General features: G+C 42.6%; 2 protein-coding genes across 7 annotated transcripts in view; both read right to left on the minus strand.

The window, feature by feature from the left end:
- The window catches only part of trim71 (tripartite motif containing 71, E3 ubiquitin protein ligase), a 34,349-nt gene extending 31,071 nt beyond the window's left edge, over nt 1-3,278 (minus strand). Inside the window, exon 1 of the mRNA XM_037093467.1 lies at nt 1,346-3,278. Within this exon, the coding sequence (XP_036949362.1) occupies nt 1,346-2,083 (738 nt within the window). The 5' untranslated portion in view covers nt 2,084-3,278. The remainder of the gene's footprint in view (nt 1-1,345) is intronic.
- Nucleotides 3,279-6,651: 3,373 nt separating this feature from the next.
- Nucleotides 6,652-21,650, minus strand: topaz1 (testis and ovary specific PAZ domain containing 1). 6 transcript variants are annotated; one of them, XM_037093460.1, is made up of 21 exons: nt 21,135-21,650; nt 19,233-19,358; nt 16,544-17,279; nt 16,403-16,452; nt 15,881-15,981; nt 15,410-15,456; nt 15,252-15,319; nt 15,027-15,085; nt 13,726-13,812; nt 13,431-13,488; nt 13,116-13,267; nt 12,899-12,991; nt 11,928-12,034; nt 11,694-11,757; nt 11,418-11,589; nt 11,233-11,333; nt 10,690-10,855; nt 10,080-10,232; nt 8,221-8,424; nt 7,923-8,106; nt 6,652-7,561 (listed from the first exon to the last, which is right to left on the minus strand). In XM_037093460.1, the coding sequence occupies exons 1-21, from the start codon at nt 21,475-21,477 to the stop codon at nt 7,363-7,365; spliced, it is 3,270 nt and encodes a 1,089-aa protein (XP_036949355.1). In that variant the 5' UTR covers nt 21,478-21,650; the 3' UTR covers nt 6,652-7,362. The 6 variants fall into 6 exon arrangements, with proteins under 6 accessions (XP_036949355.1, XP_036949356.1, XP_036949354.1 ...); XM_037093461.1 differs by lacking the exon at nt 19,233-19,358; XM_037093459.1 differs by lacking the exon at nt 19,233-19,358 and having other exon boundaries at nt 16,544-18,734; nt 21,135-21,647.
- Nucleotides 21,651-23,027: the final 1,377 nt, after the last annotated feature.

Here is a 23,027-nt window from a genome sequence, read left to right on the forward strand (position 1 = left end):
ACAAACAATAGAACCTGGAACTAAAAACCTCTTTTAAATATACAGATTAAAATAAGCAGACTAATGCTTGCCTCTGACAGGCCTCGGGCTTGTTGGCATCTTCAGCAGTGCTGGTACTAGCAACAGCACTGGAGTGTGCCCCCATTTAGATGGAATTGTAAATACGCACAAGGATCCACGGGAGAGCATATAGTACAGATTTCCTAGTGCCCTTTTTTACACTATTTCATTTATAGGTAATTTATAGGTTTTCGGCATTCAGAATGTTTTGCATTTACCACTCAATGGCATCCTGTATGTCTCCTCCATCATTTTATGCTTGACCAGGTAGTACACATGCTGCTGACATATCAATATTCAACCTACATCTTTTGATTTGCTATGTAAGAATGCTTACATGTCAAACATTTTCAATAGCACTGAATCATCTGGTAACCTGAATTGTGGATATACAGCACGATTACTGCATTCAACACTTGCTGACTTATTGATCACACTCATTTGTCCAGACATTTTTTGTATCTATTTCTTTAAGTCATGTTTTTGGGACTAAGAAGTGTATTCTCCAGCAGCAGAAACCAGGAGTGGCACAAAACTGACATTCCAAGACGGCCTGCTACTGCTATTTGTCATTCTTCCTGACCATATGACTATACTAAGAAAGGGCTGGTTTCCTGTTTTACAGGCCTTTGTAGTTTACTTCGCCCCAATCACATGGTTCAAGAGAAAAAAAAGAACTTTGGGCCCAGAGTTCCAACTTGTCTTTTCCATTATCAGAGAAAAGCTGGATCTCCATAATATGTCCATGGACAGGACTTCTAACAGTCATAGAAACATGTGTGCAGTTACTAAAGGGGCCTCTCTCTGCCCTGAATGGATGGTGTGGTACAGATTAACCAGACTCTGCATGTGTCTATGCTTATAAGTGTGTGTGTATGCAGGGTCTTGGTGCATGTGTGTGTGTGTGTGTGTGTGTGTATGTGTATGTGTATGTGTATGTGTATGTGTATGTGTGTGTGTGTGTGTGTGTGTGTGTGTGTGTGTAAATCCAGCTCAGCACACGTGCCCGTTTGTCTCCAGGGAACTAGGTGAAGAGCCACTCAGCTCCCTTTGAACCTAAGGCCATATGGCCCCCAGTATGGGTCTATACTACACGCATAATGCTATTACACTGCAGGAGTGTGTGCGAATGTGTTTGTGTGTGTGTGAGTGTATGCACAATATATATTATTTTAATAGACCATCAACCCCACCGGACCAGTAGGGTGGGCGGTGCTGCAAAGATAACCAATAATTTGTCATGCATATATTTCCCATTCATTTCTCAGACTGAGGCTCTGCTCACCTCATTGTCATGGTGTTGGCAGAAACTCATGCGATCCTGGAAGAGGGACAGCAGGGCGAAGTTGTTCTGCAGGGACTGTGCGATGGACCCCGACACCCCCGGCTGGCCCGAGTTGGTGTTGGCGTTGACTCGGCCAAGGTGGAGGTTTTCTCCCAGGCACTCGATGAAGTGGTCCTTGGTCAGCCGCACCCGCTGGTGTGCCCGCACACAGTTATCACACAGATACTCCTGGCAGTCAAGGCAGTGGGAGGTGGCTGGGTTCTCCTCATCGCAGGAGCTGCACTGAGGCTCTCCCAGGTGGTGAGGGTGCAGCAGGCCTCCATGAGAGTGATGGAAGCCGCTGGAGCCTCCACCTAAGATTCCCCGGGGATGATGGTGGCCGTTCTTGTTCTGGATCTGCTCCTCAGAGCTCACCACCACATCCAGCAGGTTGCTGAAGAGGAAGTTGGAGGAAGGCAGGGAGTCCACCCCGGCCTCAGAGATGGACACCTTCTGGTCGCAGGTGGGGCACCGCAGCTTCAGCGGGTCCCCAGGACTGCGCTGGCCCTCCAGGCACTGCCTGCAGAAGGCATGGAGGCAGGGCAGGACGTGCAGCCTCCTCGTAGTCTGGCTGGAGGAGGACGAGGTATGTGATGAAGATGAGGAGGTAGAAGAGCTGGAGGAAATGGGAGCAGAGGAGCCGCACAGCTCCTTGCAGAGCGGACAAGTCTGCAGGTCCGAGTCGGGAAACGAAGCCATCTGCAGCGTTACCGAAAGACAGGCTGCGTTTTACAACATGCACAGTAATGAGGTTGAGGCATTCATCTGGGGACACATCGGCCCGTTGAGGTTTGTAGAAAATAAAGTTGTGGTTGAGGTAGATTCATGAGGTATTACAGTCAGTTCAACAGTGAAAACAGTGCTCATCGGCTTACAGATTTGTCTCTGTATTATACAAATCTGATGCAAAACAATGAGGTAGACAGATCTTCCAAACAGTTCTTCAAAGATTGTTTCTGGGGTGACAAAAATAAAAATACTCAGGCTGATAAGATCAGATCAGATCAGTTGTGTAAGGCGTTTTCTAATGGAAGCTGACGGGTGGTTGGGCAGAAGGATGGGCCGATGGTTCTTCGTTGAGGCTCATAAAATGAACCCGAAGCTGGAGTGACACTGGGTCGGCGTCGAAACACTGGGGGCTCCGTCTCTCCTCCCCCACTTACTCGGCAACATGACTCCCGGGCTCCGCGCTACAAAACAACACCCAGTCGCGCATTAAAGAATGTACACTTCTGCTTTATGTTCGGCTCTCCAAATCAGGCCCGAGTTGTTGTTATGGTGGCGTTTCTCTCTAGTCCACCATCGGGGCCCGTGCAGACGGCGTCGGGCGCAGCCAGCGGTCGGTTGGTATTCGCAGCGCGAGCCTCGGAGAGCGAGACCGTAAATAATTCATCAAAGCACCGATCTCACGGCGTGCCTCGGGTCGTCAGGGCATCGAAAACAAACACACAGAGTCTCCGGTAGAGCCCAAACACCAGACAGGACGTCTGTCACTAGCCTGTGCGGGTGAATTCAGCGGTCCGCCTTGTGGAGAGGCCGCTTCGGGCTCTCCCTCCCCGTCGAGTCGCTCGGCTGGTCGCCCTCAGTGGCTCTCTGCGTGCAGGAATGCGGAGGGTTTCTCCTCCGGCAGCGTGGAAAACGGAGCCCTGCAACCGCGAATAGCTCGGTCCAACGACCGTCCGGACCGTGGTTCCGTCCCGTGCTTCGTCGCTGTTGCAGCTGTTTGCTCTCGGATGAATCTACACTGACATAAACACAGGGTGTGCGCTCTCGGCGGGCGCGTGTCGCTCGGGCTGCAGCTCCTCCAGCCGCTCTTATCCGACTGAGAGAAAAATGGACCCACTTCCGCCCGACGGAGGAGAGAGGGGTGTGCGCCAAGCGCTCGTGCCCGTGACTGATGGGAGTGTGGTCGTGCGCGCGCAGTGCTCACGGGCGTCAGTCAGTCCCGAGTGACACGGTGAGCAAACAGCTGGAAATGGGTCTGATGGCTTTAACGTCAGGACGGGAAAATGTGAAGGAAACGAAATGGGATGAAACCCAGAGGCATTTATTTGATTAAATGTCGTGAACCTGCAGGATATTCAACACATAAAGCTAATTGTGATTGATGTTCATACTGTGTGAAGCTGCTGGACTGGTGGAGATGGCTGACGGCTACCGAACAACCTCTAGAACCATAAAGCTAAAGAATATCCTCTTTACTTGGAAGATGGAAGTGATGGATGTATATAGACAGATTCCCACCATGGTTGGCATTACAGTCGCACTTCATCGTGTAGCAGTGTCTGACATCTACAGTTTTTATCTGCACTGAAGCTGAAAGCATAATTACTTAGACATTGTCACCTCTCATATCAAACATCTGTGACTTACAGTTAAATTACATTGAAATAAGCACTTTCTTGTTGGACCTAGTAACATTTTGCTTTCTTTGAGTGAGGAGTGGGAACCACACACTTGATGGTCCATCAGTCATTTTATTTTCTAAGGGTGATTAAACCATTGTCTAGCCTTAGAAACAGTTCCTTGCAATAGGTTCTCAGGTAAGTGCATCTAAATATTATTATTTGATAAGCAGATCCTATAACTACAGCAATTTGATAGCCTAATAACATTCATGAAGATGTTGTGTAATTACAAAAGCAAAAAACATAGGCCCAAAACTACATAGGAAAGATAACAATAAAAAATATATAATATATGATATTTAAGAATATATTTAACAGATTGCTAATCTGTGTATGCCACAAGCAATAATGTAATTTATCCTTTGGTTTTATACATCTGATTTTCTGAACTCTTTTTGACAACATATCCCATTTTTAGCCTAATACCAAAAACTGGCACTATCAGCTGTTGAAAATGTAGATAGCCTAAGTCTAAGCCTATGTCTGTGTCAGACTAAAACAATTTGTTGATGATAAAAAATAAAGAAAGTTGTTATTTATCACTGCAATTTGACCATCGAATTGACTGCTCATTGTATTTGCTCTTCTCGGCACTGACGGTGGATAAAAAGATGTAACTGATGTGTGATGAAGAGAGGGACTACTATAGGTCAACGAGAAAAAATCAGCTTCCACAAACATAAAGCAGCACGAGGAGCAGACGAGTCAAAACTGTGGGCTTTGGTTGTTATCTAAGTGAGATCATATGAGACACTTAACTAACTTAATTGGACATAGGTCACAAATGTTACTCCATTTATCTGTGGGGGGGTTTAAAGGAAGGAACAACAGTGACTGGGACAAAAAGGGGGGAGACAGCGAGTTGATTTACAGCAACCTCATGAGGTGATCAAAGTAAGCGAGGGCAGATAAAGGGATGACTCTTTTGACAACATGCCAGAGGTTATGTTGATACGCCTTAGTGAGGACGCATTCCTCCTGAAGGAATATCCCACAAAGCAGCATGTTTCACACAGGCCCTTCCTAAAGCCACCGCGGGCAGCTCATGATTCCTTTTGGCTCTGGCTGCAGAATCAGTGCGATAAGTCGTCTTTTCTTTGAGAAAGAAGAAGAATTGGCTCTTTCATTCGAGGCAGCATCAGCCCTGAGATGACACATGCTCAGGTCTGGAGGGCAGTCAAGGTTACAGAGAGACTTGAGGCGACGTGGCGGTCTTAACTTGTTTAAGACGGCACACACACACAAACAGTTCTGTGTGAGGATTATCTCTATCCCTGGATGACACACCCTTCGGCGACTGTGTTTTGGCTCTGGTAAGTTTCCACTATTTCCAGGACATCATCTGACACCCTCTTAGATAGAATCACAGTAGAATGTATCCGCCTGCAGTGTTTATTCATGTACAGTATTTGAAAACAGTCCTTACTTTGAAGGCAACGATTTTATATCATTAAACATGTGTTTTACAACATTATCACTCAATATCTGTTCATACAGTGGCCTGCACTCGTGGGTGTCTGGGGATGGGTAGTTAGGGATTACATGTAAAAGAGAATATGTAATCAGATTACAATAATACATGACTACAATCAGCCCAGAATACATCTGAAAAGAAAAAATTAAAGTTACATTGTCAAGGATTGCTTGATTACATTTTGGATTACGTCTTTAAACTATGTCAGTTTTAAAACTATGACACTTTGGTTTGAAGTTACATAATGCAGAAACAAGTGATATGAGTGCAGAGTGGTTGAGATAGAGTATTCACCCTGTTACGAGACACTGTACCATCACAATCATTTTGAAACTGTTATTTTAACATGATGTTGCTGATGAAAGGCATGTGTGACATATTTTTTTGAACACTGACATTTTTCACTGATGGACATTTTCCATTTGCGCTACCCTTTAGTGCGCTATCCTCCATGTGGAATTTGGATAAAAACAGCAGCAAAACAACTTACACGAAACAAAAAGCTTCCTCCATGTTGAGGAGTCCACACAGTAAAACTGTAGTTTATGTCAGTGCTGTTTTTTTTTAATAATTACCAAAGAGACTGTACATTAAGTAGAAAGCCCCTTTCCTTTATACTCAGCATAGTCAGTGTCAGTGTCTTGAGATTTCCACTTTCTCTCCATTACTGAAATAGAAATCTGCTGTGTGATGTCTCACTCCACTCTGGTTATCACAGATGTGTAATTGTTGCCAAAGGAATCAAACTGTAGGTGCTGGGTGAGTGTTAACTGAGTTTATGCTTGTCTGAAAAATAATCACATTTTTTTGTGGCATCTCATTAATCATGCTTATACATTACTACTCATCTGACCACAGATCAGTACTTCCCCCTGGTGGTTCAGTTGCTCTGTAACACCTTTAAGTGCTAAGAGAGGAAGCCGCCTCAGCTCGTTGAATCCAACCTGACTGCAAGAAAATGACAAAAACAATCAAAATGTCTTTTAAATCTGTGAAAATGGCTGCAAGTCTTGTGGGGTTTCATTAAAGTTACTCCAAACACATTTTGTCACTGCTTCTACAGCAGAGGGTACGTATGGCTGCGTTTGAAACAGATAACACCATACGAGTGGATCAACAGCACTTCTGCATTATCACTATCCTCCTAGGTTGTGTCTTGGTAACGTTATCAAAAATAGTGTAGGCTCCATGGAAATGTAGCTAATTTGAGTGTAATTCCAGAAGTGGTGTTTTAACTACCCGCCCAGTTTTTGATATGGATTATTAGGAAACCGGGCTCTCTACTGCAGGGGGGTTAGCATTGACACTACGCTTTCACACCGCCACCCTCATCACCACTGAGCCACCATGCAGATACAATGAATGAAGACACAGGGACACAAATATCACAAAACAATGGTAATGTATTTTAACCACAAATTAATTCCAGAAAACCTTCGCTTCAGGATTTATTTTTCCATTTGTGAAGAAACACTACAGACTCAAACTTTTTGGAGCAGAACAACTTTTCTTTTTTTATATATATAAAAACTTCATACAAAGAAAATGTAAATCACAGCTGCTAGACCAGCAACAATTGAGGTTTTGACAATTATTAATGTAATACCGTAACATAATACTGTCAGAGACTAAACACCTTCATAAATATTTACCTATATACACTCAGAAGTTATTTACATATTTGTTTTAAACCAAATCTACTAACCTGACAAAATGATGCTGGACTTCATTCCTCAACAGACTAATTTTTCAGTAAACAGTAAATCACACAAACACTGAGTGACATTAATCAAAGACCAAACAGCTAAAAGAACTCCTCAGCAAACAACAAGGAATTAACATAAAAATCCTTCAACATATCTTAAAACAAATTTGAACATAAATAAATTGTCAGCTTTGCAAAAAATGAAAGTTCAGGCATTAGTTTTTGGTTGTGATGTTGTCTGCCTTAGTCAAAAAACGGAATTATGAGCCAACAGCCAACAGAGATGCACATGCATTAGTTTTTTCCTGATTTCATTGGATGTTTTCAGAGTCTGGATCATAAGCAAATTCAAAGGGAAAAAGTGATGTATCTGTGGGACTGCAGTTTGGGTTCAGTGTGCCCACACCTCATTGGCCCACAAATGATTGTGTCGAAGCCAGCACCGAGCGGAGGAAATGTCGAGGTTGAACACTTGCTCCTGTGAGGAGTTTACTGCTTTGTAGTGAATGAGTAGTTTAGGCTGAGGGATACAAGCTGCAGAGAGGAGGCGGCTTCCAGCTGACAGGTACTCACTCTCGCAACTTTGAGTCCTGGAGGAGGAAGCAGCAATACAATGTAAAAACACATCATGTGACACGACCATGGCTGTTGCTTGGGCTGCAACTAATGAATATTTTCATTATTGACTAATGTTACAATGATTTTCATAATAAATCTATTAACCATTAAGTCTATGAAGGGTAAAAACACGAAAATGCTCATAAAGGTTCCCCAAAGTGCCATCTTCAGTTTGCTTTTGTCAAACCCACAGTCCAAAACCCAAATCCAACCAGCAAATGTTTGACATTTCTGCTTGCAAAATCAGTATTTTAAAATACTTGGCAAACAATTTTCTTTTGATGGATTAACTGTCGCAGCTCTACGTCTCACACACGTTATCGCACACATTACCTTTTGAGAGTGATGCTGAGGCAGCAAGGGGTCGTCTCCAAGAGATGAAGAACTGTTGCATTGACGGTGATTAACATCTCTAAGGTGAGAGCCAGCTCCACCTCCCCCAGTTCACAGGGGACGATCAGAGCCATGAAACCAGGGGGAGCTGACACAGCCGGGTAGTACCCCATGCTCAGAGAGTCTGATGAATCGGAGTTACATTAAAATAAAAATAATGATCCAACAATAACACCAAACTCTTTCATTTGACTTTCTGGTCAGTGTCAGTGTAAGTGAAGCAGACTATGATACTCACGCCTGAAGACTTCTCGTGCTCGGAGCCAGAGGTTTTGCTTGGCCAGTTTGTGTAGAAGTATCTGCAGCATAGCGTGGTCAATTGCCAGGTTTTTACAGAGCATGAAATCCACTGTGTCCGAGGCTACAGGTAGTTTCTGTCTGTCCAAACACACTTGCAGATGAGAGTTAAACAGAGGGCAGTACCTGGAGATATCGATCAGGTCTGAGGAAAACAAAACACAAACACAATTAGATGCAAAAACATACTGAAAGCTGCAGCCAGAAATGAGTGGAATCGTCTTTAGGCTTTACAGATACACAACTAGACCTTTTTACCTATTTAACTTTTAGGTCAGCCAGCATATTAAAATCACATAAAAATTGTACATAAATATCATTATTTTTTACCTTAAAAGTACTACATCTTCACTACCAATCAAAAGTTTGGACACACCTTTTCATTTCATGTTTTTTCTTTATTTTCATGACTGTTTACATTGTAGATTCTCACTGAAGGCATCACAACTATGAATGAACACATATGGAATTATGTAGTAAACAAAAAAAAAGTGAAATAACTCAAAACATCTTTTATATTTTAGATTCTTCAGAAGAGCCACCCTTTGCTTTGACTACTGCTTTGCACACTCTTGACATTCTCTCGATGAGCTTCATGAGGTCTTCACCTGCAATGGTTTTCCTACAGTCCTGATGGAGTTCCCAGAGATGCCGAGCACTTGTTGAACTTTTTGCCTTCACTCTGTTGTCCATCTCATCCCAAACCATCTCGACTGGGTTTAGGTCAGGTGACTGCAGAGGCCAGGTCATCTGGCGCAGCACTCCATCACTCTCCTTCTTGGTCAGATAGACCTTTCACAGCCTGGAGGTGCGTTTGGGGTCACTGTCCTGTTGAACAACAACCAATGGTCCAACCAAATGCAAACCGGATGGGATGGCACGTAGCTGCAGGATGCTGTGGTAGCCATGCTGGTTCAGTGTGTCTTCGATTTTGAATAAATCCCCAACAGTGTCACCAGCAAACCAGCCCCACACCATCACACCTCCTCCTCCATGCTTCACAGTGGGAACCATGTGTGTAGACACCATCTGTTCACCTTTTCTGCGTCACACAAAGACACAGCGGGTGGAACCAAAGATCTCAAATTTTGACTCATCAGACCAAATCACAGATTTCCACTGGTCTGATGTCCATTCCTTGTGTTTCTTGGCCCAAACTCTTCTGCTTGTTGCTTTCCCTTAGTAGTGTTTTTTAGCAGCTATTTGACCATAAAGGCCTGATTTGCGCAGCCTCCTCTTAACAGTTGATGAAGAGATTTGTCTGCTACTAGAACTCTGTGTAGCATTCATCTGGGCTCTAATTTGAGGCGCTGTTAACTTGCGGTTTCTGAGGCTGGTGACTCGGATGAACTTATCCTCAGCAGCAGAGGTGACTCGGGATCTTCCTTTCCTGGGGCGGTCGTCATGTGAGCCAGTTCCGTCATAGTGCTTGATGGTTTTTGCGACTGCACTTGGAGACATATTCAAAATTTTTGCAATTTTCCGGACTGACTGACCTTCAATTCTTAAAGTAATGATGCACTGATGGACTTTCTCTTTACTTAGCTGGCCCGTCTATGGCTTTATTGATGGGACAGATTGAGTTATGACAGGAAACAGGATCAGAGAGGGAGGTGACAGGCAGCAAAAGGCTCCAGGCCGGGATTCGAACCCAGGCCGCTGCAGTGAAGACAAAGCCCCTGTATATGGGACGCCCGCTCTACCAACTGAGCCAAATGGCACCCCAAGATTACAGGTTTAATTTCAAGAGAGAAAAACTGATTTTTACATTACAGGCAACATTTTTTTTTATTCTCTCACCATTCGGCTCTTTGAGTCCAGGGAGGTTACAGAGAATGTCCAGCGCGTCTCTGTGAGATGTTTTCTCAGCCAGACGCATCAACACACGAGTCCTACTCTCCAGGTCAGCGGGCTCACAGGGCCATGAGCTCGAACTCAGAAACCATTGGTTTTCTGAATCAACAGACGGAAAGACAAAACATGCCAAGGCCCCTTTCCAAATAAATAAATCAGGAATTTTGACAGATGAAAAAATTATAAAATTCTGAGTTCTACAGTCTGCAGTGTCCCGAGTTCTTTGTAATCAGGGTTGTATTTTCACTGCTTTACATGACAGCCACTTTAGACTTGTGGGAATCGGATGTGTTAGATATTTTTAGACAGTGTACCATCAAAATGATCTGACTAAAACACACCATCTGCTTCCCAACACACTCAAAATGTTAAGACGTTTCATCCAAGTTTAAATTCTCCAACAACAATATAAACATACATTTTGTTTAAGAGGTGATTCATATCAGATACTTTACCCTACTATACCTCTATATTTAAACCACTGATACTTTTCTACCAAGTATATTTTGAGGCAAAAAGGCCGGCTATACGTCACATCTGAGCTGCCAAACTGTACCTCGGAGTGTGTTTAGAGCTCCCTCAACACTGCCACTGAGGAGGAAGAGCTCTGTAGCCACAGTGAGCAGGTAGCAGCGGGACGCTCCATTCTCATTCCCAAATAAACCCTTCAGTGTGGTGTAGTTGACTTTGGAAGTGGACAGCACCTCCACCACCCTCCGACCCTACATGCACACACCAAACACATACAAGGTAACATCCATTTGCTAACATTACAGCCAGATTGATCATCTTTTTGAAAAGTGTTTTTGTGTTTCACTATTACCAAAAAGATTCTACACACGTGCACAACAAAAAAGAACATAGAGCTGACCTGATTAATTTCAATGTTTGTTTTTTTAACAATATGGAAATCAATTAGTTAAAAGGCTTTTATCATTCAGTAACACAGATTATACCTGGACATTTAAGCTCACTTAAGTCAAGACAGCCCCAAAAAAAGCAACATCAATGTTGTGCTATAGGAATGCATCATTTCCAGGACTCAAGATGGCTCAAGAGGGCCATGACAGAGATCAGACGTAAACATGAGTTTATTTACCTTAGCCCACTGATGTGTTTTGTGGTATCTTAACATGAGAGAGACTCCAATTCTGCCTAAAAAACTCTTGACCAGGCTGTCTTCCCCTTCATTCTGACACACTAAAAACAAGAATAATCAAATCATCAGAAATCAACATGGGGAATTAGTCATTACAAATGTTATATTACATAACCGGTTTGTACCTGTTTCAGCGAAGGTGCCAAACGGCAGTGACAGCTTGTCTTTGCTCTCAGACAGCAGCGCTATAGCGATACGACCACTGATTTTCTCCATGTGGGTGAGATGCTGGCTGGATGGACAGTTGGACTTGAAGACCTCCCCCATCCGCCTCCAGTCCTCTTGCTTTGAACAAAGCTGTAAAAATAAAAAAGCAGGCGTGAATACAATGACAGACTGAACTCAGAAACATACATTTTTTTGGAGAAATTGACAAAAGTAATTGACTAAAAAGAACCAACCTCTATTTCCACAATGGCATGGGCCAAATTCAGGTACTCTGGAAAGGGAGCACCGGTGGATAACCTTTCATAATGAAAAAATTAGAGATTGAACAACTATTATTAAAAATAAATAAATCATACAACATTTCACAAATAGCCATAAATAAGGCTAGATGATAAATAACTACTTGTATAAGAGTGTTGTGACTGAATTCGTGTTTGATATGTTGAGGCTAAAGAAGTATCACTTACTTGTGGTTGCCAGACATCGAGTTTGGAGAGACAGTCTGCTGGACCTCAGGAGTGTTTTTTACACAGTCAAGACAATCCAAGCTCAGCACGAGGCCAGCACTGGCCATCTGTCAGCAAATATGTATAATAAATTCTTCCATACGAGGCATAAGAAACATGAAGAAACATATCATTTTTACTCAAAGTGTGTGGGAATCAATGTTAGAGTTGGGTATAGCCCCTGATTTCCCACACCCATTTCATTCCAATTTACATCGAGTTGATTCGATTCAATTCAATAGCCGCTCATTCAACTGGGAATGTTTACGTTACAGAGTTAATGTTGCTTTGAATCAAAAAAGAAGTCATGATGTAAATTGTACAAAGAACCCTGTAACCTGGTGCATTTCTAAAAATAGGATTGTTTACATTAAGAATTGAATATAACATTTGTGGTTAAATTCTGCCTACGAATGCAATAGTGTTATGATTTTAGCCTCTAATTACTAAAATGCTGTAATGACAGACCAAGTATTACTAAACAACCTTTGTGGCCATTCAAATAGAGACTTCTGTGTTTACAAGCTACACTTGAATGCATCATCAAGTCCCTGCCAACGCCCACAGGCTTTGATGTACAAGCAAGGTAGGTTTCAGAGTTTATGAGCCGCACCTGAATGCCCCATGAAATCACGGCGCTGTATGTGGGATTCTCAGACACAGACAGAGGAGAAGCAGCAGCCCGTCCATTAATGACACCACAACACGGTATAAACGCTCAGGGTAGATTTTAATTACATGTCTGCTTTGGTTCAAACATTTACCTGCCAGTGCAGCACATAAGTCTACCAACATTTGGTGGGTGTTAATTTTGGATGTGCATCCATGGAAAAAAGCATATATTCAAAGAGCAATGTCTGGATTGTATCTTATGAATCAAAGGCAATTGGAATTCTTTTAATGTTTTTTAAAGCCAGCCCTGTTGAACATACCTTGTATGTGAGCTGTATGAGTTCAGGCACAAAACCAACAAGACCTTTTTCTCTCACAAAGTTGAAGAGAGCCAACAGGAACTCATGGCCAGGCTAACAAGACAAGAATAATAATTAGTGCCTCTCTTACAAAAGAGCATGTCGTGCCCTCTACTGGAGTACAAGTTGTACTGCAGCATGAAATTATTGTTAAAAAATGGCTGAAAACTTCACTGACCACTATCTTGTGGGCCAAGCTGACGCTGAGGACTGAGAAGACCTCAGACACCATGCTGGCTTTGAGCAGAGCCCAGAGGAGATTCAGAAGCACCGGCATGGAGAAATACACTCCTGGTGGGTTGCTGTTGTAGTAGCCAGTAAACACAGCTCCTGATAGAAAGGACAGATGTTGAAGTTAAGGTAAAATAAATCTTAAACAAGGACATTCAAAAGAAACATTTTCTTCGGAGTAACATCCTGTATGATGCACCCATGGGCACTGTATAAACTGTGTTCATTTGGGGTTAAATTATTGGATAAACTGAAAACTTGCCTGCTTTTTGAAGGCACATTGGATTTTTGATGAACCGTGACACAGTTTCAATGCAGAACTGAAAGAGAAGGAAAAAAGGGACAGTGACTCCACATTTCTGTAGTGTGGACTTGCAGCTACAACACAGCAGAGGGAGATGTTGCCTCAGAAAGCTTTAGCATTACTCCACTCTCCAGCCAACGGCTTTACTTCATGAGAGAAAGGTCCACTATAGATCCGTCCATCCCTGCAGTGTATTAATGGTTTGAATTGCTGCAGGCAAGCTAAGAAAATATTCATTTCATTTGGAGTGTACCTTCTCGTCCCCCTCCACAGGCACATGCTGGAAGCGACACATCTTGAACCCACAGGACAGCGACTCACTGAAGTACTGCCTGCAGTACTGAGGGTCGGCAGGAGGAGAGAGTTACGACATTACATTACCTATTAAAATTAAAAACGTCATGCCTGAGAATCAACAGTACATTTAATTAAATATCACGAACAAGTTGAGCGGCTACAAAATACATCTCTAGGAATTACTTTTCGCCTATAGCCAAATATACATCAATACTATAATGTCTGAAAAATATACCTTTTTAATTAAATGAAATTAAAACTTCGCGATTTTCCTAAATCCTATAAATGATTTTAATGTGCATGTAAGTCTATAAACTTCTATTACTATCCATTAATATCACTGTATACTATCCATCTCTCTGATGAAAATGCACAAATATCCTTTAAAATGTTCATTGCCTCAACCCGTGTGCACCAGCACACTGTCAACCTCATTTCTGATGTCTCTCCTGCATCGTATCTGGTCCTACAGTTGAGGAGCTTTTTCCCTCTTTACAAATAATTCTTAAAAAGTCTCAAAATTGTTTCTAATTTCACATCAGAAAGCACAGAGCGGATAACCCAGAATTTTAAGTATATTAATTCAAGGATTGTTTATAGCTATCAGACACTTATATTCAATTATTGTTAAGACCTCTCAAATATCATTTAACTAAATTCAAAACTGATTTTGGACTAATCGTTTCCCAATTCTAGTATTAAACGTATGAAGCATAAATTATATATGGTCCAGTGCAGAGGTAAATTAAATTAGATAAAATATGATTTGGCAATTAAGACCTTACAAATTCAACTGTAATAAGACCCTCATATTTTAAAGGACTTGAACACAACATGATCTAGTGACACTTTTTATGTTCTTTAAAAATCACATGTGGTGCAACTTTTTAGAAATAATCATACTACGCTATTCTTTCTTGAATTGACACACCAATACAAATGAAGCACAAGAAATTGGGTTTTTTTTGTTTGTTGTTGTTTTTTTTTTTTACAACTGTCTATTACCCCGAGCGTTGACTTATAGAGATCCCACAGCCATCTTGCTTTATACTGTCATTTGTTCGTATTTAAACATTCTTCAGTATGGACACACACTTGAAAACCAGCCCCCAGCGTCAACACGTCATATCTGACCAGCACTGTAGCACTGATTCAGTTTCTTTTGAAAATACAATGTATTCCGAAGTCAATAAACATGTTCCAAAAAGGGGTATTTTTGTGGCAAGACAGTGACTGTTGTTTATTTCTCCTACTTACAGTATTACATTTCTGGCGCCTAAAGTCAGCCACGTTTGCTGGGTTTGTGATCCATGGCCCTGTGTAGAGCAAAGGAGCAAAAGTCAAATACAGAAATTTAAGATTTTACTCTACACAAGATGCTACCAGACCAGAATGAACATATATGTTGTCAACAGAATTAAAAGTTAGCCATGCAAACAGTTTAAAATTTAGTCACGTCTATGCTGTTTTAATTCCACTCACCATTTTTGACGCTCATAAGTGGAGGGATGTGACTGTGCAGGGAGTTCACAGTCTGGATGGAACGGCTCCTATTACAGGACATAAACACAGTGATTATCAAAATAATGAAGGATAACTGGACCGAAGAAGACATGTTTCAGTGTGTGACAAACAGTTACCTTTCCTGGCCTTCGCTTTCATGATTGTTGTTGGCATCAGGCTGACCCTGTTCAGAAACACCAGACACCTTTAACATATTAAGTAGTTTCTGTTTGTAGTAAGTAAGCCTGTTTGGTAACAATTATTATGTGCCCATTAGGCCATTATGTCTTCCGTAATTCATCCATGACATCTTAGCTTAATGCAGAGGGCCTGCACACAATGCTCCACTGGCAGTGTGTATGTTGTTTATGAATTCCTACAAAAAAAATCCTTGGTGGATTTAGCTGAGAATATTATTTCATAAGATACCCAACACAGATCTTTTGGTAATATTGCATTCTGTTCCTTGTCTCTGTTCATTCTAGTTGGGGGAGGCACTGTAAATGTTGTGTTTCTCCACAACTGCTTGGAAGTTATACTGGTTTTGCAGACAGTCCCAGGAAGTGTTGTCCATGTCCACTATATGACACAGCGTTGGACCACGTTACCGTTTTTTCGGTTTGCTTTTCTGTGGCGGACCATGTGCTGTTTTGGGTTTTGGAAGGTGTGTTTCTACACTTAGGTCTCCAGGGCCTGTTGTTGTTCTCCTCTGAAAAACACACACAAACAAAATTAAGACCACAGGATGGTTTTTGAATAAAGTACTACACATTTAATCAACTTAATTTTTCCAAAAAGAACAGATTAGATATTTTGATGTAAGGAGTTAAGAGTTACAATCAGTTGGGAAATTGATGCATCGGCTCAGTCTGCAAAGAGAATTTAGCATAAAAAATTAACTACACAAACAGGATTTATTAGTTGTAGAGGTTTATGACTAGTGTGTGATGCTCTGGTAAATTTTAATTTGTGTCTAGCAAGCAACTAGCAGGCTAGAAAATACCCAGTATGAGGATGTGTAGCCTCAGATAGTGTCAATGCATCAATGCCATTATCAGTTAGCAATGAGCATGTGATTCAATCTGAAATATATAACATATAATGGATTCTGACAGGTGCACTGTCCATACCTGTGATATCAGGGCTTTCGCAGTGAAAATCAATACTAACTGGGGTCAATCTGAAACACAAATAACACAGTAATTTAATTTGTAATGAACAACACAATTCATCTGTGACTGCTGGAGATGCTATCAAACATCAGACCTTACCTTTGTTCAAACTGTGCTCCATCCGTCCTTGGCAGCAGCATTGTCCCTACTGCAACGGGTCCGTTTCTAGGGGCCGGAGTAACCCTGGCAGGGCCCAGTTTCAGTACACTTTTCTGGGGCAGGTTTTTAAACAGGTCTGGGTCTTCTGGAATCACATCGACAAGCAGGATATCGTGCTTGTAAGCTGTGAACTCATCCAAAATGGCCTGCTGAGTATCGCCAGCTGTTTCATTCTGATCCCTCTCACTGCAGATTTCAGATGGACTTGAACCCTCGTCTTGAGTAGAACATGGCTCTTCCTCATGACTGAAGGTTACACGATCCTCTTCATCACTGCTGGTAGACGAGCAGGATTCTGTCAGATCGCCTGAGGTAAAGGTTGCCTTTATTTTAAATAGGTCCGAGGAAAGTTGGTCAGATTTTTTGTATCCCTGTTCCACATCATCTTCGCAGTCAGTTTGATCCTGGCTTTCCTCTCCACTACAATCATTCTCTTCACTGGTGCTAGGAGAAGCCTGGGGTTCGCTTAGAGGAGTCCAAGGTTTGAAATTCACTGAGACTCCTTCCAAATCTTCGAAATCAGGTTCAAGAAAATCTTTGCCGTTTTCATTATTGATGTTAACAATTTGTGGCATCTGACATCCAGGTGATATTTTGCAGGTGCCTTTTTTTACTTCCTCCTCCTCTTCATCTTGACAGCCTGGGCTCTGGGGCAGGAAGCTTGTCCATGAGTGCCCTTGTGGTGAAGTGACAGGAGAGAGCATTATTGGAAGCATAAACTCAGCATCTACAGACTCTCCTGTGAGAACACTGTGCGACAAGCGCTCTCGCTCAAGAAGATCATAGTTGATGGGGCTTGTTTTGTAATATGGCTCCAGCTTGGGTGGGCACCTCTCTCTGAAAGGTGCTTCATTGCCATCTTGCTCATCCTGGGGCAGGAGGAGGGAGGATTCACCTGAACTAAAAATTTCAGAGTTGTGCAGAGAAGGACTGGATGAAGAAATGCATGTCATTCTGGTTTCTTCACAGTAGAACAATGTCTTTTCTACCGCTTTGGTTAAAGAAGAATCAGACAAGCCAACACTTTTGACTTTGCTCAGAAGGAACAATGAAGGCGGGAGAGAGGACGCTGTGGCTGAGGGGCTGCTCAAACCACCCTGCGTGAACGGAGATGACATGGAAGACAAACTGGTAGCAGTTTCCCAGTCACTCGGGAAGAGTGCTGAGGGGGACGGGGCAGAGGTGGAGCTGTCGGTTTGAGGTCCATTAGCTGGCAAAGATGAGGCCGAGGCTGCTTCAGTGCCAGGCTCTTTTCCATGCCAACTTGGCCTTGATAGGGTAGCTGTATCTGAGGGAAGACCAGCTAGTGATTTGTCAGGCTCCATTAGGTGAGGCGCAAACTCTGTGTTTGTGTTATCTGAACAGTGTGAAGACATATTTCTATGCCTTTTTCGATTTCTCTCTGTTGAAATGCTTTCTCCATCCTCTTCTAGCTTCTCATTCAGATGAGAAGCCTGATAAGTGGAGTCTGAAGAGGAGTCTCTAGGTTCATTTGGGAGTGTTTCATTGGTTTGGCTGCTGGGTAAACGTTCCAGCTTTTGGTTTATTTGACAGTCAGTGTTATCTGATGGATCTACATGCTCTGCTGCACATGCTGTGGTACCAGCATTTGTTTTAGGGGTCCGGCCACTGTTAGAGAAGGGCCAGGACATATATGTGCGTGCACACGAAAAAATATTTTTTCTGGAATAAACTCTCACTCTCTGGCAGGTGAGAGACTCAGGTTCATCCCTATCCACCTCATTCCTCTCACAGAATAGCTCCGATGACATCTGTGCTGCGTCAGATTCTTTCTCACCACAAGGTTTCTTGTGGACACAGTTTTCTTCCACAGCTGAACCAAAGGTGCTGTCGCCGCCAACTGCACACTCTGAACAGGACTGACTTTCATCAGATGTCCAAAAGAAAGTTTTCTCATTGTCTCTGGAGTCAGTTTTTGCTGGATTTTTGCAATCAGTGCTTTTTAAATCTGGGGTGGTTGAAAAAATCCCATCTTGTACACTCGCCCAAAGCTTTATTCTTTTGCCTGTGCGGATCTCAGCTCCCATGAGGTGAGATCCTGGCCCTGGATCCTCCCCATCACCTCTGTCCCACATGCCAGCCCTGCAATCTCCACTTTTTGCACGTTTGCCTAGTAAGAAAGAAGCAGAACAGGTTGCAGAACCTTCACTTGTCCAGCTCTTGAGGAAACGACATGTGGTATGACTGGATAACGCCTGTGGATCTGTGTGTTCTTTCAGGTGTCTCTGGTGTTCAGCCAGACTCTGAGACAGACAGACGCTCCTCTCAGACTGAAACCTGGCACAAGACTCTTTTTTTCTCGCCAGAGCACCTTCCTCGTTTTCATGTTTGTTATGCCCTAAACAACCGGGCCCAAACTGAAATACAGCTCTCATGTCCTTGAAGCAACGCACAACTTTGGTCTTGAGAACATCCGGTAACACAAAGCCGCAATCGTGGCTCAAGGCATCACATTTTTGGGCTATGTCACATAGCGTCACCTGCGGGTACTTGCCTATCCGAATGACAATCTTCTGAGAGGACTCAGCAACTTTTTTCGCTTCCTTGAGATGTACCTCAATCACAGGCTGCCCTGGCACCGGGCTACTGCTCTTTTGCTCTTGCTTACCCAACCTCTTCCGCTGGACAGCAAGAAATTTACAGTCACCACAGCCGAAGACTTTGAAATCTCTTCTCAAAGACCCTTCTGAACCAGCAAGTCCAGTGGGGCTCGGGTGAGTGTTTCTATCAACGTCTGAAAGTGGAAACAAAAACTTGTCACATAGCGCAAAAGTGAATGCAACAATTTCAAGTCGGGGGTGGGGTTGACCGCATGGATTTCCATATGAGTCAACCCCATTTGGGACGGTCTCATTAGCTGTGTAGGAGACAGTAGATGAGATAAAACGGTTAGGGGAGCAGCTGTAGGCTGATTTCACAGAGTTGGGGATGTTACTGAGACATGCATTTACAAAATCAGCTAGTTAGTCTTCATTCATATCATCTTTCCACTTGTAAAACTGAAAAATATTCTTTGAAAACACTTCTGATATAGCACAAGCTTCCCCTTTTTGTAGTTTGTCCAAGCAGGTTTTCAAGTGCCACCAGTCCACCACACCATAGACGAATCTTTACTGGTGTTTTACTGAGTTAAACACCAACTGCAAGCGCGTTTTTCAAGAACCTCAGTTGCAGTTGGTAGTTTCGCTCCACATAGTTCAATCAAGACTCAATTGAATCAACAAGGAGCAGCAGCGAGCCCATTCCACAGCCAGAAAAATAAACCTGGACAAGCCACACATGGGAATAAAATGAACTCATAGAAGAGCAAAAAAAAAAAAAAAACAGAAATATTCTCATTCAAGCCAGAACAAAAAATGTGACTTTTACAAAAAATGACTCAAGCCATTAACTGATTGAAAACAGAATGACTGACTAATCAATGCAGCTCTAACTTAAAAAGTGTTGCCAAATTTTAGTTTCACATGAAAAGAGTGTTGAATGATAAAGGGCAGTGAGTTTTTCACATGGGAACATCTGGGACTGTCAACTGGGCAGTGCATACCCAACATCACTACACTGCCTTATAATCCACTTTGTCACAATGTAATAGATTTGACTGACAACTGGTATACAGATAAGGTTATAGAAGCCAAAATCTGAAGTACCTCAAGCTGGTATCCCAAGGGCTCAATGCTAGCAATGTGCAGGGGGTCAGGTCAGAACATGGCAGTTCACCTCACTGCTATTAGCTGCCAGTTAGCATCTTTAATAATTCATTACAGAAAAATAAATATGGGCTCACAAATTTTAAAACGTTAGTTATCCTCTGACTGATGACCTTTCACGTAGCGAGGTCAGTAAACAAGCACATAGCTGCGCTGTTAGCTTAGCAAAAAAAAACAAACATAGCACGTTAGCATAAAGTTAGCGACACGTTTTTACCTTACAAATAAATGCTCAGTTACAAACTGCTAGCTGGAGTTCCATGCCAGTAACTTAACACTGGTACTGGAGATCGATGAACCAACGGGGCTTTAGCAAACAACACATCTGAAGTGACCCTTACTTGACAGTGTGGTGGGTTGGCCGGCTGGCATTTGTCCTGCGTGTGCAGCGGCGGGCTGAGGATCGCACCCAGCGGACCTGGCCTTCACTGAGCTCGGACCCGCTCTCACACTTTTACCAACGTCAGCTGCGCGATTTCTACGTTTGATATTCCCTTGTTTGAATTTACCTCTGCCAGACGCTTTACCTACATTTGACTTGAGATCCAATGGTTTCTGGCTCTTAGGGACGTCAGAGACCAAGCGCTCGTTGCTATACTTAGTTCGGGACATGGAGGCCCTCGGCTGCACCTCGGCCTGTTTAAGTATCGTCTGAGCGCTGAAGCACACAGTACACCTGAGTCTGAGGCTGCAGAGCCTTCTCAGGTAGTCCTGCCTAGCCTTTCTCCTGGTGTTCGGTTTGCTCTGGTGATACTTGCCTCTAGTTAGCGGCCCCTCTAGTTTTAAATTCCTGCTTTTATTACCTTTGCATGACTCAATGTTACTGCTCCTCTTTTCCTTCTGCGCACAAGTGCACTTCTCCACCGGCTCTTCGTCAGGGATGTTACAGGTCAGTGTGTCCGCCGGGCCCGTTTGGTCTGTTAACAAAGTTTGGACGGGTGCACTGTTGCTAGAGACGGAGGCGGTGTCTTCCACTGACACCGGTTCAGAAACTAGCAGGTTTTCCTCTTGGGTTTGGGGGTCAGCTGTAGCGGTGTTCAACGACGTCGGGACCCGTCTGCGCCGCGGCGCCGCCGCCGCTTTCAGCCCAACAACGTCTTTTAACGCGACTCGGTTTAGTTTCACCCTGCTAGAACACGGGAACATGCTGTCAATTAAAACAACGACTATCAAAAGTTAGTGAATAGTGCTTTTAAAAGCGCTTTCGAATGAGGCTTAAACTTTTTACAATTAAAGTTCCGCAACGACGCCAGCAGTGTCTCCGGCCGAGGCCCTCATCTTTCCCTGCTGCTCCAATTTACTCTTACAAGTTGACATGGGAACGAAGGTGTGCTGGCCATTGCGCATGCGCACAATGTCACCTCTGAACATTTGCTTTTACTTTTGCGCTTTTATTGAAGAGGCACAGTGTCCTTTGGGAGAAGAAAAATCAAACTTTCCTTCAAAAGTTTTAATATTTTTAATATTAATTAGGCAATAATCCAAACTAAGAATTATCTGTTCTTTCGATTATTTAATAAACAAGCTGTTCTCAGTGGAAAAACAAGGTCCACAGAAGACTGTGTGAAGCTGGAAAGGTAGCAGGGTCTGCCAAATAACAACAAAGTAAAACAGTTTTAAATGGTTAATGAAGAAAATGTGTTTATTCAGTTTGTTAAGACAACATTTAAAAAAACCATTTAACTAAGATTTTTCTCTTCTGATTACAATTTAGACCCCAAAATGACATAATGCACATTTAAAGTCTGTAAATGTTGACAGCTTGTTAAGAAATGGCACATACAATTGCAGAGTGACAAAGAAATCTAAGGTGAAAACAATATAGATAGAGGTAGGAACATTTTAACCTACAGGCCTACACAGTCCACTGGAAAATAAAATATGTATATTACAGCATATTTTACATCAGCTTGATGCAACATTGTGTGTGATTTAATTCCTGAAATTAATAATGATCTATAATGATTTGTCACAGGTCTTACGATCTATGCCTGACAATGTTAAGAGATGTATGTAAATTTCAATATTACTGTAATTATCCTTTGTGTACACACACATACACAGCTGTTCGAGTAGATGGTATATACAGGCGATTATGCATTCAGGTAATTTTCTGGAGGAGCAGTTGTAGCCTATAAGTCAAGGTGCTACAGAGGGAACACTCAATAATGTGTATAATGTACTGTATTCTAATGAAATTCAACATGAAGTTGAATCCTTTCAGAAATAAAGCATCACCTTTAACTGTTGACATCTCTTGCGTCCCTTGTCATGAGTATCACAGCCAGCTTGTATTATTTCCAGACATGAGAGTCAGTGACACGAGGGTAAGAAATTAAATAGAGAATATTAAAGAATAAGCATTCATACAGGGGAAATAACATATTGGATTTTATTTATTATTGGAATATTGTCCTATATGTTCCTCGCATATAAAATGTTACCTGCCACCCTTTGAGCTTGGGTGTGTTTCAGGCAACTCTATCACACAGGATTATGCAATCACATTCGGTCTCATATTTGAAAGAGAGATCAGTTCATGCTGAAATATAAGAGTGCTGACAGTGCTCATCATGGGGCAGGCGGATATAGCCGTTTCCTGCTCTCGCCCTTAATCCAATACCCAAGAATCATGTCCGGTAATGGGAATTTGGTTTCCACATAGCATAGCAAGGTCTAAGTAAACAGTCTAAATG

The sequence above is a fragment of the Acanthopagrus latus genome, chromosome 3, assembly GCF_904848185.1.
Source record: "Acanthopagrus latus isolate v.2019 chromosome 3, fAcaLat1.1, whole genome shotgun sequence".
Classification (NCBI taxonomy): Eukaryota; Metazoa; Chordata; class Actinopteri; order Spariformes; family Sparidae; genus Acanthopagrus; species Acanthopagrus latus.